The sequence below is a fragment of the Rhynchophorus ferrugineus genome, unplaced genomic scaffold (genome assembly GCF_030347505.1).
Source record: "Rhynchophorus ferrugineus isolate W39M unplaced genomic scaffold, kcgeb_rfMv2 rfM2, whole genome shotgun sequence".
NCBI lineage: Eukaryota > Metazoa > Arthropoda > Insecta > Coleoptera > Curculionidae > Rhynchophorus > Rhynchophorus ferrugineus.
The window spans coordinates 83,285,542-83,300,084 of record NW_027472581.1 but is presented as its reverse complement, the minus strand read 5'-3'; the positions used below and the strand labels follow the sequence as shown (position 1 = coordinate 83,300,084).

Sequence of the window (14,543 nt, the reverse complement as noted above, 5' to 3'; positions counted from 1 at the left end):
CACCCATCGCTAATAACGTTTGTTAGGACCCTGAACTTCAACAACCAACCCCTACTGATTGGAGGACTGAACAACCCTGATCCAGTCTTGGAAAGGCCTGGACAAATCCATTCCGATGATTTCGTGGGATGCGTCCATAGTGTATCTATAAACGGGCGCCAACTAAATCTCAGCAATCCACTGCATGCAGAAGGTATTCAAAACAAATGTATCAGAAGCCAGTCTTGTACCAAGTCAGGAACAGCTTTGGATCCATGCTCTGGTAAGTTTATTAATATAACGTTTAACATCAATCAAAGATACTTTACGATATTTTACTCCCTCATCCGGACTATCAGCTACTAAAGTCGTATCTCACTGACAGACATTTTATTGTAAATCAAGGCGATGAATATACCGAATTAAATCCCATATATTCAGGAGTTCCGCAAGGTAGTGTACTGGGTCCAGTACTGTATCTTCTGTATACGGCTGATCTGCCCACCACAAAAATAACTACTGTGGCAACATATGCAGACGATACAGCAATCTTAGCATCCCATGAAGATCCAGTCACAGCATCAATAAACCTACAAACCCACCTGGAGCAAATACAATTATGGTTGAAGACATGGCCCATTAAAGCCAATGAAACAAAATCCACGCATATAACGTTTACCCTGCGTAGAAGAACATGTCCATCAGTGAATATCAATCATCGTCAACTCCCCCAAGCAGAGCATGTTAAATATCTTGGTATGCATTTAGATCGACGCCTAACCTGGAAGAAGCACATACTCTCTAAACGGAAACAACTAGGATTAAAATTATACCAAATGTATTGGCTCATTGGGCGCAAATCCAAGTTATCATTAGATAACAAGGTATTGCTGTATGAGTCTATACTCAAGCCCATTTGGACATATGGAATTCAACTATGGGGTACCGCTAGCAAATCTAATATATCCATCATTCAACGGTTCCAAAATAAGGTGTTGCGTGCCATTGTTGATGCTCCGTACTATATTTCAAATAAAGTGATACAACGCGATATTCCTCTAGAACCTATAACGAGTGTAATCCAACGTGTTTGTGTGAAGTACTTCGAAAGAGTGTCAGTGCATCCCAATGTACTCGCTAATCAGCTAAATATGCGACGTGATAGTGAAGTGCGTAGACTAAAACGTTTAACACCACCTGATCTGATTATTGGACATATGTAGAGTTTAGAATAAGCATTAGAATAAGACTAATTAATTAAGATAATATTTTATACAGAAGATTGCTTAATGAAGTGATTTTCTACATGCCATGTATATATAATATAGACATAAGAAATACTTATTGCCAATAGGGCAGATTGTGGACTCACGAAGAGTAATAAAAAAAAAAAAATAAAAAAAACGATATTTTACATATGGATTTAATTCTAGTAGTGCCATCTATGTGTCAGGCCGGTGACTTTTCAGTTGACCCGTTATATTCATCATAACTGGGAAAAATATTTTTTGTTTTATTTTTCTTACTGTACTGAAAAGCCACATCTACCTATTTTTCTTTATTTTTGTCTTATTTTCCATTGCTTCTATCGATCCCAATATTGGTTTTGATATTTTTCTTCTACTTTTATAATTCTTCAGATTATTCTATAACTGATATTGTCTCTGCTATAATCAGATTTCGTGAAAGTAATACTAGAAATTAGTCAATAAGAAACAAAATGAACAAACTTTTTGAAAAGAATTTTCCAGGAACACGGATTCCGAAAATTGTCTTTTATATCTTCTATCGACTAAAAAAGACGATTTTCATTAAAATTATAAATTAATTCATGAAATAATATCACATATTCAAAAATTTTAATTTCGAATTAGCTTGTTTTAATTGTTTGTTCTTAATTACACTTATGTGTAATATGCCTTATTTTTTGCTCTTGAGTGAATGTATTAATTTAGTTGCGCATGTTAATTTGTCTAAAATGATGATGATGTGTTTTGTCGACCCTCTTCTGTAGCGTCACTCTCTTTACATTAAGATATTTAAATGTAAAAAACATTTCTGTGTAGAGTTCCGTAAGCTTTTTTAAATTACTTATTATACAAACCTTGTTTATCGTTCCTTCCTGCTTCCTCCTGGCTCCTTCCTGCTTAAAACTCAAAAATTTTAGTCATATACTTTATTTAGACCAATAATTTTATGTCAAACAAGAAACATATATGCCTATTCTGACTTGAGGAACATACAAGTACCACAGGGAAGTGTCGCTATGCCGAAATACAATACTAGACAGAAAAATGGCGCATCAAACTTAATCAAAATAAAAAATCAGTGCATATTGATTTCACAGATACTCAGTCCTGTCAGTATATAACAACCTTTTGCTTTACCAATAACTTTTGAAATCAGTGTGGACTTCTCAATGTGTCCAACTCTGGGATTGTACCAGCCATACCAACTGAAATATCACGCAAAGATTCCAAAATAATGATAGATAATGATGGCTTAGTCGATAAATTAAAGAAAGTAACATCATTAGATCTAATTCAGTGACAGTGACACAAATGTTAAGCCTAAAGTATTTATCGTAGAATAAGTACTTTGTCATTTTAAACCATAACAAATCAGGATAAAAATAACTTATTAGCGATAATTTACTAGATTGCTATAGTAAAATAATATAACTTAATATTTTTTTATATTCTAATTAAAAGATATTTTTAAATCAACAATGATTTTCAACTTTAAACATCAAAACTAACCAGTTTCTCATTTTTACAGGAGCTGGTACATGCGTGGACCTGTGGAGTCATAACTCCTGCAATTGTGGCAACGGCCTGCTAGCCCCGAACTGTCAGAGCGCATTGTCTCCCATCACCCTCAGCGAAGGCGCATTCCTGGAATACGTTATCACCAAGAAACATAAACGAATGCAGCTCCTCGACAACTTATACCTGGGCACGACGCAATGGCACAAGAAACGAAGTGCCAGATCAACCACCCCCCTCAAACCCTTCTCCGCGCCCGACAAAAGAATCAGCTTATTATTCAGGACAGTTAAACTGAACGGGATTTTGTTTTATTCCGCCTCCAACAAGCATTATACTTCCATCGAGCTGGTGAATGGCCAAATCGTGTACAGCAGTAAGACGTCGACGGTGGTGAACATGACAGAAACTCACAGCATCGTCACTGACGGCCAGTGGCATAACATCACCCTCTATATGAAATCGAGAAGTCACCAGGTATTGTTGGACAATCATCGTCTAGGAGATGAACTGGATTCAGCTGGAATACACGACTTCCTCGATCCATATCTCACGTATTTAGCCATCGGTGGCGTACAGCGCACTTTTTATTTCGTCAACAATACTCTGCCCCACTATTTTGAGGGTTGTTTCGCCAATTTCACCATCAACGGAGAAATACAACCATTTAACGGATCAGGATCGATACTGTCGGAGGTAGCATCGAAGGGGAAGGTTTCTCTAGGATGTACTAGTCTTCTTGGTAAGTTAGAACAAGCCGTGGTGTGATAACGATGATTTTACTAATGTTTGCTTGTGATTTCAGGCGTGGGATCCACAGCAATCCAAGATCCACTCAGCATCGGAATCACTCTGGTCATCGTGTTCTTCGTGGTGCTCCTGGTGGCCATTTTAGTGTCGTTTGTTGTGTTCCGACTGAGGAAACAATACAAAGAGAAGAGCGGGAACCCAAACAGTACCAACGGCATTCACTCAAAGCAAAACGGAGGATCCAACATGGGTAGTGGAGGTACATATTTAACACTAATATATTACATTGTCCTGAAAATAATGTCGGTTTTCAGTCGTCGATTTTTTGTCAGTCGTATTTTGCTTCAGAATAGTTTATTACTCAAAACTAAATAGGTGTGGAGTTAATAAATGTTTACAAATAAAAACAGGCTTTAATAACACAAAATTCTATTTAACTCTACAAAATTGGACTGACAATATTCCACAGAAAATGTAATGTATAAAGCTTCAGATCATCAAAGGATCATCAAACGCTTCTTATGGTACAGTTTTGCTTTTAGGTGATAGATATAGATTTCTGTGTACTTCAGTCATTCAACTAAACATTCTCCATCACTTACAGAAGATAAGGATATTGAAAGGGAAGCTTTTTCAATACATTAATTTATTGATAATTGTTTCATAATTAAAATTGCTAGAGCATTATTATAAATAACATATAGAGTAAGCAATTTTCTGGTTTAAATTTAAAGTGTATTTTATTTGGCTATTGATCACAGGTATGTAACTTTTAAATCCCCACTGTAAAAATGGTTTCCAGATATCAAAAAATATTTAAATTCGTGGATAGTTTCAAAAGATATATCGTTCTTTTAAGATGAAATATCGACAGCGACTATCGATGGACAAGACTTTGAATTAAATATATTGTACGGATTTTTTGCAATAAAGCTTCAAGTTTAAAAAATTTAAAATAAATTTATAAGATTAATATTATAAAGATATTTTCCACTGAAATATTCATTCTGTTGCGCGTAATCCGAAAATCCACAAGAAATTTATGCTGTTAAAAGATCTGCACACAAAAAACCATCTAAAAGTTGAAGGTTTTCTAGAAATAAATGTAATACTCAGTCATAAAATAACATACATAATAATAACCAAAGTTAATAATCAGGAAGGACAATGTCTGGTAAACACAACGAACCAAGCAGAATTCCCATTTTCAAAATCCATTTTTTCTGATATGTGACTGAGGGATGTCTTGTTTCCCATTAGATTTGTCGCAGTACTGAATCTTTCTAAACTAGTTATTATAGAAAATGCATACATACAATTCATTAGTAAAAATCCGTAATAAAAATAATCTAATATTTATTGGGACAACATAAAAATTCTTGTGGGTGCCTTTGAGCATAAACCATTGGTTTTTCAATCAAGATAATATACTCTCTTCAATATTGATTTTTCGCGAATATTTCGTGAATAATTGAACTCATATCAGTTTACAACCATCCTAATTACCTGAGTTAGTTTCGTCCGACTTCCGTATATTCTCTAAACTCTAATATACCATAATAAATATAGAGAATATAATAGATCTTAAACAATACCTAAAATCTAAAGATGTACCATAAATACTGAATATACATATACCTAATCATAGAAAAAAAATCCATGACATAATCGTATTAACCGTATTACACTAACAGTATTAAAAAATATCGTTCCAAAATGCTGCTATATTAATATACAATATATTTATCTATAAGCAAAGTGCCAAAAAAATCATAAACTATATATATTACATATAAATCCATGTAAGCATAAGTTCGGTACATTTTTGGCAAAGTCGCGGCTAGGACGACAGAGCAAGAACGTTATAAATCAGTCGAATGAAATTAGTAGAACCAAAAATAGTAGCTAAAAGTACGACTGAAACAGTCGAAAGTAAAGAGTAACAAAATCAGTCGGACCGAAAATAGCGACTGAAACAGTCACTAGTAAAAAGTAGTAAAATCAGTCGAACTAAAAATAGCGACTGAAACAGTCGATAGTAAAAAGTGGTCAATAGTCGATAGTCAATTTCAGTCGAAGCAAAACCGGCATTATTTTCGAGATAATAACAGTAGCGTTCCTTCCTGCCCTGCTCATATTTCACTACTCATCTATTCAACAAGAAAATAAACGTGCCAGTTTATTATATTATTATGATCATCAATCTAAGGGCTCTCTCTTCAATCTGTTTGATAAAATCCGAAAGTTGTCCAGCACTGCTAGTGCAAAGTGGTGCTTTTCACTAATATTTCTGTAAATTGTTCAGGTATCAGCGCTGTTAGTGACAACGTACTGTCGAGAAGTCTGCACGGTATCGACAACACCATGAGTTACCATTCTGATGGCGATATTATCCGAGGAATTGGAGGACACAGTCTTGTCGGGCCGGAACTGTTGCCAAAGAAGTATAAAGAACGCGACATAATGCAAGGTAGCGATTTGTTTTCTTTCAATTTAAATGAATTTTAGTTTTTACTAATCGCATCTTCTTTAAATAGCCTCAATAGATCCAAAAACTTCTTCGCCAATAGCATTAGAAGCCTTATGCAATAATGGGCAACTATCTCATTCCATTCAGACCCATTTTCTTCTAATTTCTGTTCATTTACAACAAATTTTTCGTTAGTTATCTAAAATAGAAGATTATTTTTAAAAGCTCTTTTTTGAATAAGATAATACTCTTCGTGATTCCACAAACTGCCCTATAGGCAATAAGTATTTCTTATGTCTATATTATATTTACAAGGCATGCAGAAAATTACTTGATTAAGCGATCTTCTGTATAAAATATTATCTTAATTAATTAGTCTAAGAATAAGATAAAGATAAATTAATTTAGCTGTTAAATAATAAACATAAATATTTTCAAACTAAAATTGACTTGTCATATTTTATTTGGCTCTTAGTTATTTAATTTTATAGTATTTTTATCATTTTAATTCCAACAATTCTTCATCAATGCACTTATAAAGTATTTTACTCAGTTTATATCAGTTTTCTTTGCAATTATATCATCGTACTCATCCAAGAGACTTCATTCTTCTTAGGATTCTCTCCATTTTTTATAGAAAACACCAGCATTTATCCAAAATCCTAAAGATTTGGGCCTTATTTCGTCTAATTTTTTAACAATTTATTTATTAAAACTAGTGTATAACTAACAATCATTTTTTCTCCGTCTTAACTAACAAATAACTACAACTAAGATATTTTATATATTTTCTATATATCTTCAGTGGAAAATATTATATATATTTTCCACTGAAGTAATGTTCAGAAATTAATAAGATGATATGGTTATTTCCACCTAAAACCTGTGTTGGCGTTATTCTGGAATATTTTTAGATGGGAATCACTAAATCTTCTGATAGTATCCGTGGCCATGTCAATCTCTAGGTCACAATGAAGGTCGCAAACTCAAACCACTGCACTTTATTTTGGAATCTTTGAATAACTCGGATATTACAGTCACTGAAGCAGCCCCACAGCTAAATTTTATAGCTCCACACTTAACAACGCAAAATTTTGATCAATACATTTTTTCCTGAACCTGATGTTGAATTCGTTCCTTTTTTTATATGATCCTTATATGATTTTTTTACCATCTGGGAAACTGATCTTTTATTCGTGAAATATATGTGTGTCGATTTTGATTTTCGCCATTGTAAGTCCAATTTGAAAACTTTATCAAGAACAGATTAGAGCTTGTGAGTTGAGTAAAACTGGCCCCAACACAATTCCCTGTGACACGTCATCCTTAATGAGTTTAAGATCAAAGTTCCTTCACGTTTAATAGGGAAGTATCAATTAATCAAATAAAAATATAAAAGCTGGTATAAATGATGATATTATGAAAAGGTGATGATATTTATATGGTAGGCCTTTATTCCACACTCTATCAAAAACATGTGTAAGGTCAAGAAAGGCAGCAGAACACCCACCTTAATTTTCTAGAGATTATTTCGCATGTAAGGTTTAAATAAACCTCCTTCTGTACTTGGTAGCAAGCAATTTTTACATGCTAATAATCATTTATACTTGTTTCATATAGATTTCAACCACATTTTTCAAAAACTGTCGATAAATTATTGTAATTGGCGTTGGGAACTATCGACTGAAAACAGTCGAAACAGTCGATAGTCAAAAAACTAGCGACTGAAAATAGTAATTACTACAAATGCACGGTTCGACTTTTTTTTTAATTCGTGACGTTAGACGAAGATGTACGAATACTTTCCTGTATAAATTGTGAGAGAGGAAAGGACGAAGATAATTGCTTGGGGCAGTTAATTTTATATGTGGTTATATTTTCCAACGGTAGTATAAACGAAACGGAGATGTATAAATTCCTTCACGAACCAACTTTAAAAAAGAAAAGGAAAAAAATAATTACTGAATACTATTATAATAATAATGCATAACATGCAGTTTATAATATAATTTTAAACGGGCTAGCATTACCTTTATATTTGGAACATTCAAACAATGTGGATTTGTGAAAAGAAATGGTATTTTTCTATGGAATAGAATAATACTATAATAAATACACACAATACAATAGAACTTAAATAAAACTTAAAAACTAGAGATGTACAATAACAATAAATACTATATAAAAATTGAACATATACCTAATCATAGAAAAACAAACTAATCCATGACATAATTAAAAATGATCTGAATGATATGATATAAATGCTTTATGTATTACTGAACGAAAATATTTTTTAACAAAAATCGAGAGAGTAATCGAAATATTATCTATTATTGCCATCAAAGCAGCCAAAATATTTTACTCATAATAATTTATAATTATAATTATTTATAATTCCCAATTTTAATCTTTTTACCCTATTAACAATCTTGAAAAATATAGTAACAAAATGCCATAATATAAAATATATTGTTATTTACAAGCAAACTACTACTAAATATAAATCTATATAAGCATAAATGTACCCAATTTTTGTCATGGTCGCGGCTAGGACGACAGAGCCAGAAAGTTAAAAATCAGTCGAATGAAACTAGTTGAATCAAAAACAGTAACTAAAAGTACGACTGAAACAGTCGACAGTAAATAGTAACAAAATCAGTCGGACCGAAAATAGCAACTGAAACAGTGGACTGAAACAGTTAGTGGTAAAAAGTAGTAAAACCAGTCGAACCAAAAATAGCGACTAAAACAGTCAGTAGTAAATAGTAACAAAATCAGTCGGACCGAAAATAGCGACTGAAACAGTCGGTAGTAAAAAATAGTCAATTACAAAACAGTCGTTAGTCAATTTCAATCGATAGTTCTTCATAAGTAAAAATGAGTTCAAATTTCGAACATCCTCAAAACCTTGTTACTTCATTTTACTACTGTTAATTTATACCATATGCATTAACTATATTTTTGTCACGTTTAGGTGGAGATTTGCCTCGACCACAACGGCCTGACATCATCGAACGTGAAGTCGTAACCAAGTCACCTCCCATTCGCGAAGACCACCATCCCCCGCTACCCCCTTCATCGAACCACACGCACGAGCACGTCACCAACGACCTGAGCTCAGATATGCCCGAACATTACGACCTAGAGAACGCCAGCAGCATCGCCCCTTCGGACATTGACATCGTATATCATTATAAAGGCTTCCGGGAAGGCGGTGGTGTTAGGAAATATAAAGCGACGCCTCCAAATGTTACCAGTTACCATCATAAACACAGCGGCGTCAATTCTCAAGCCCAACACAGACACTCCCCTCACCATCCCACCAGGTAAGAACACTAGGATCATTTATATACGCTAGAATTATGACTACAGCTCGTGGTATTGTTTCAGCTATCCACCAAGAGCTCCGCCAGTAACTACGCCGACCAACCGAGGTCACCAGTCCACCCCACTAGCCAGATTGAGTCCCAGCAGTGAGATGTCAGCGCAACAACCACGTATATTAACACTACACGATATCAGCGGTAAGCCTCTTCAGAGCGCTCTTCTGGCTACCACTTCCAGTAGCGGAGGCGTCGGCAAGGACGTCCTACACAGCAACAGCGAGAGAAGCCTGAACAGTCCCGTGATGTCACAACTTAGCGGGCAAAGCAGCAGCAGGTACATTTTTTCTTATTCACTCATTAGTATTCATTCAGTAGCAGATTTCAATCTAGCAATCGTTAGTCTGCAGACCCTGTGCGTTCGGGTATAATCGTAACTGCCCTTCGGGTATAATCATGTACATGGTCGATCAATTTTTTTGCCATATGGTCGGCATTTACGATCATAGGAAAACGATATAAAGACGAAATAGTTTACGATGCAGCATCCAAGAGAAGTAGATCGTTGAGGTCAGACTTCTGATAATAAAAGTTGTCTGCTGTTCATAATTAGATATTGCATGTTTACTAGTGGGTGTTAGATTAGTAATTGAATATTAATCATGTTTGAAGAAGGAAAGAAGGACATTTTTGAATTAACTACTTGGTTAGTTGATTTTTAATTAAAAAATATGAAAATGTTATTGAGGAATGTTATGGTTAACCTCGTCTTTATATCAGTTATGAACTAAGTCAGTTGTTAAAATAACTTATTGATACTGACTAAATTGATAAAATTAAATATATTTAAATAAATTCATTTATTCTCTTCGGCTTTTGTCAATTTTTTGTAACAAACTCATATTTATGCCTCACATATGTCTCAGTGTATTCAAGGGATACTTCACCTAAAATAGATGTTATTACTAAAACATAGAACGACTAAAATATAATTCTAATTATTACCAGTCAATGCAATTTTTGTTATTATTCTTGACGGATAAAGTCCATTAATGAATTAACTACCTCTAGCTGGTGGCTGACGTACTGTAGATGTACTTTCAGAACGTTAGCTGAAATAATAAATTATACCCAGGAATGTGTTCTTGCAGAATTGCCACACTAAATTCTCTCTATAAATGTAATATATATTTTGATAAATTTATTCAAAATAATTTAAATAAAATCAATCAAAAAATCAAAGGATACTTACTTTTGCACTTCCAATTGTTATGGCTTTTATTATTAAAAATATGCTCTCGGGGCACTCGCAGGCAGCGTCAAAAATGACGATCGTCCGGCGATTATTCCCGATTGCAAATTCCAACTTTACCCGAACGCACAGGGTCTACAGTTTAACGAATACTTTTCAATCTAATGTCATATTATTAAAATAAAAATATTCTTAAATTGCGTTCGTCTACAAGTTACTAATTTATTTACAAGTTACTAAACAAAAATACTGAATAAGACAGTATACTTGTGTAATAACAGGTGGGGCAAAAGTCTCGCTACCATTTTGATTGAGCGCCATCTTGCTTATGTGACATTTAGCATGGTTTCGCTTTAACCATTGTGTTCTGTGGATGTCCAAATTTTATTACGGATAAATATTCGCCACAGAAACGAGCAATGTAGTAACAATATTCATTGAAAATAATCGTTCCATTATTGCCACTCAGCGGATATTGCGTCAAAAATATCCTAATCCTCCAGTGTCTCACAAAACCACAACTTATCGTTTACATGCGATTTTTCGACAGTACGGTGCGACAGCAGACAGGCCTCGTTCTGGAAGACAACGGACGTCTCGTAACGCAGAAAATGTGACTCTGGTGCGCGATAGTGTTGCAGACTCCAGAAACATCAGTTCGAACACGTCGTTCCCATTTATACATTTTTGCACGCATTTTAAGGCGAAATTTGAAAACTGATTTGAAAATGTTCCCGTACAAAATTCAATTAGTCCAAAAATTACTACCGAGAGATCGAGTGCGAGTTGAGTACAATAATGCAATCCTAAAGCTGTCTGGTAAAACTGAAGATTTTTCGTCTAAATTGATAATGAGCGATGAAGCCCATTTTCTTCTCAATGGCCAAGTCAATAAACAGAACAGTCGATTTTGAGGAACACAGAATCCTCAATTAATTCATGAAACATTATTGCATCCACTAAAAACTGTATGATGTGGTATTCATGCTAGAAACGTTATTGATCCCTATTTTTTATTATTTTATTTCCTTACTTTTTTCCTCCTCTTTTATAGGAAAGCCGCTGCACCACCTCCGGTAACGTCAACTTCGCCCACCATGGGCCTGACGGCCGAGGAAATCGAAAGACTGAACCAGAGACCGCGTACCTCCAGCCTGGTGTCCACCCTGGACGCGGTGTCCAGCTCCAGCGAGGCGCCGAGGGTGGGTGCCACCACTCACCTGGTAAGCGTAAGAAATCCACCGCTTTTCGTCGATCCCATTACCAACGATTGGATTTTTCAGCGAGAGAACCACATGCGTCACAGCCCGGTTCCGGAAACCCATCACAGCTCCACCAGCACCGATGAAAGTGGCAACGACAGCTTCACTTGTTCGGAGATCGAGTACGACAACGCCAGCCTGCCTGGGGATAAGTACAAACCGAACGAAATGGAGTCCAGGAGGAACGACTCCAATTCGGGCGGCAAGACCAATATTCCACCGCCATCTTATGACGGTTTTGATTCCTCCTACAGGTGAGATATCTTATATGCATACCTTAAGGGATGTACGTAGTCATTATTCCCTCTGGGCTTACTGTTGCATTTGATGATGCCAGTTAATAGTTTATCTGTGATAATATTCTCAATTGCAATGTTTTTATTCGCCACAAGAACGAGTTTCCATGATATATTCTGTATAGAATCGTTTCCTATGTTTCGGTGTGTCCTAAATATACTGCAATACTTCATTCAACCTTTGGTAGTCGTTTACCCTGAAGTACAAGCTAGCACAAAGCCTACATTTGTACAAGTATACTATATTAGTACACAGCAATTTCAGAAACACTACAGAAAGAAGTGGCGACTTATTGAATCAACGGCACCGACAACACGGTCTATTCAATAATATAATGTAAACGAATCCTTAAGTCTAATAATGTAAATACTTCAGGTCCCCACCAAACACCAGATCTATTGCTTAGAATATTCAGTGTTGTATTAGTAGCGACATCCAATCTGTTCAAAGTTATTTTGTACATAAGTCATTTAAATTTGTGACATCAAAACGTCGCGATGTTGCCGCATCAACTCTGAGTTCTAGTTCAGTTTGTCTTTGACATAAAACAAAATTCTAATTTAAATAAAATAATTGAACAAAAATGTTATCAAATATAATTTATTTTAACATTATAGTACATCTAAAAACTACAGTTAATTATAAACCCACAATAGTTTATAGGTTAGAGTTATAACCTCTTATCGCTATTGCTTTCAAGAATTTTGCATACGTCTGACAACCGGACGACTTTGATAGGCTCATTATTTTACGCGTTCGAAGTAATCGGACAGCATTGTGTCTCTTTTTAACTAGAATAAAATAAGAAGTAAAATATTGTATGATTTTATGACGAATTTACAAATTACGGTAGGCAATACATTAAACATCTTGATGACGTATGTACCAAAAAAATAGACTATAGGTTAGTTTGTTGCTCATATTAACTTCATTTGTTTGTTCGAACACTAACTACTATTACGCGGAAGAAATTTGTGCACTGATGCTGATCTTCGTACTGGTATTTTGTTCCTCAGAATCGCATGGTACCAATCACATAGCGCAGCCAGATAAAATGACAAAAATGTTAAATAAACCTGACCTAATTCCACTGATGAGTGAGCTTGAAAATTGACATATTAATCCGATATTTATTTATGTTCCAGAGGATCCATGTCCACCTTGGTGGCCTCCGACGACGAGCTAGGAGGGCCCCTGTACCGGCCAGGCACGGGAAGCCCCTCCACCACGGCCCTGGGCTGGGATTATCTGCTCAACTGGGGCCCGAACTTCGAAAGTCTGGCCGGTGTGTTCAAAGACATTGCAGAACTACCCGATAACGTAGGAAATCGCGTGCCCAACTCGCTCCGACTGACGAACAATAACAAACCGAGCGAGGAGTACGTGTAAATATAGTGATTTATCAAATAGCAACCAGTGCCGTATGTTGTGCCTTGTTAATTTCCCCTTTGTACCTCCCCTTTATCGTTCTTTTATAAGAAAATGTGCCAAAACATATGCCTAAATTCCCACCGAGGACGTCGGACTATACATATATTAAATTTTTAATGCATGTTAGCAATAACAAGTACAAACTCTAACAACGACAACACAGGGATGTCTCCGAAGTTCCCACGTTCTTGTATCAAGGACCTGACGATGTATAACTTTAATCTTCTTGCCATATTATACTGTAAAATTACTATGTAAAAAAATATACTGTACTTGTAAAATTCCTATTGTTAAAAGACTTGATAGATATGTAAATAGTTAGGATTTTTTAAGTTGTACTAAACAAACTAGACGAGACTTAAGTCAAACTGTAGAGAAATCGATTAAAACGTAATTTTTAAATTAAATAAAACGAATTCGAAAAACATCTGCATCTTTATTAATACCTGAAAAAATAGATTTAATTTGTTGCTTAAGTCATAGGAAAAAATACCTTATAACATGGTGAAAGAAATGTACTTCAGCAATAAACAGTTTAAAAACATCAAACAACAATTCAAAACACAAACAACTACTGTTTCTATACGATTGACACATGTTGTAACAGTTAAATATATTTCATGCATAGGCAACTAGTATTTACCAAGCAGTATGAAAAACCAACTAGAAAATGTATCATAAAATTATTTATATTAACTTAATATATATATATATATATATATATATATATCCTTCAACAATAAACATTAAATTAAACTATTTTGAAATTAACATTTTTAACTTTAAAAATTATCTTATTAATATATAACTATTTAAATTTCTTATCAAATGTACCTCATTAACATGCTACCTGTTCGCAGTCCTTACCATAAAACTAGGCAAGATAGTACATCATAAAACAATTAATATTAATCCTAATTGTTATAATAAGATAAAAAATAATTCCTGAAAAAAAATTCAAACGAAACGGCTAGGTTTTATAGCATGCTATATTTACAACTGTTGAAAAAA

At 34.6% G+C, this 14,543-nt stretch overlaps 1 protein-coding gene across 3 annotated transcripts in view; it reads left to right on the top strand.

The window, feature by feature from the left end:
• ft (cadherin-related tumor suppressor fat) overlaps window positions 1-13,957 on the top strand; it is a 356,891-nt gene extending 342,934 nt beyond the window's left edge. The window contains exons 21-29 of one of the 3 annotated variants that reach the window (XM_076396624.1): window positions 27-262; window positions 2,758-3,486; window positions 3,550-3,753; window positions 5,800-5,964; window positions 8,942-9,293; window positions 9,358-9,627; window positions 11,597-11,765; window positions 11,826-12,058; window positions 13,247-13,957. In XM_076396624.1, the coding sequence (XP_076252739.1) occupies window positions 27-262; window positions 2,758-3,486; window positions 3,550-3,753; window positions 5,800-5,964; window positions 8,942-9,293; window positions 9,358-9,627; window positions 11,597-11,765; window positions 11,826-12,058; window positions 13,247-13,490 (2,602 nt within the window). In that variant the 3' untranslated portion in view covers window positions 13,491-13,957. Of the gene's footprint in view, window positions 1-26; window positions 263-2,757; window positions 3,487-3,549; window positions 3,754-5,799; window positions 5,965-8,941; window positions 9,294-9,357; window positions 9,628-11,596; window positions 11,772-11,825; window positions 12,059-13,246 lie in introns of all 3 variants that reach the window. The other 2 variants (XM_076396623.1, XM_076396625.1) reach the window with 2 other exon arrangements.
• Window positions 13,958-14,543: the final 586 nt, after the last annotated feature.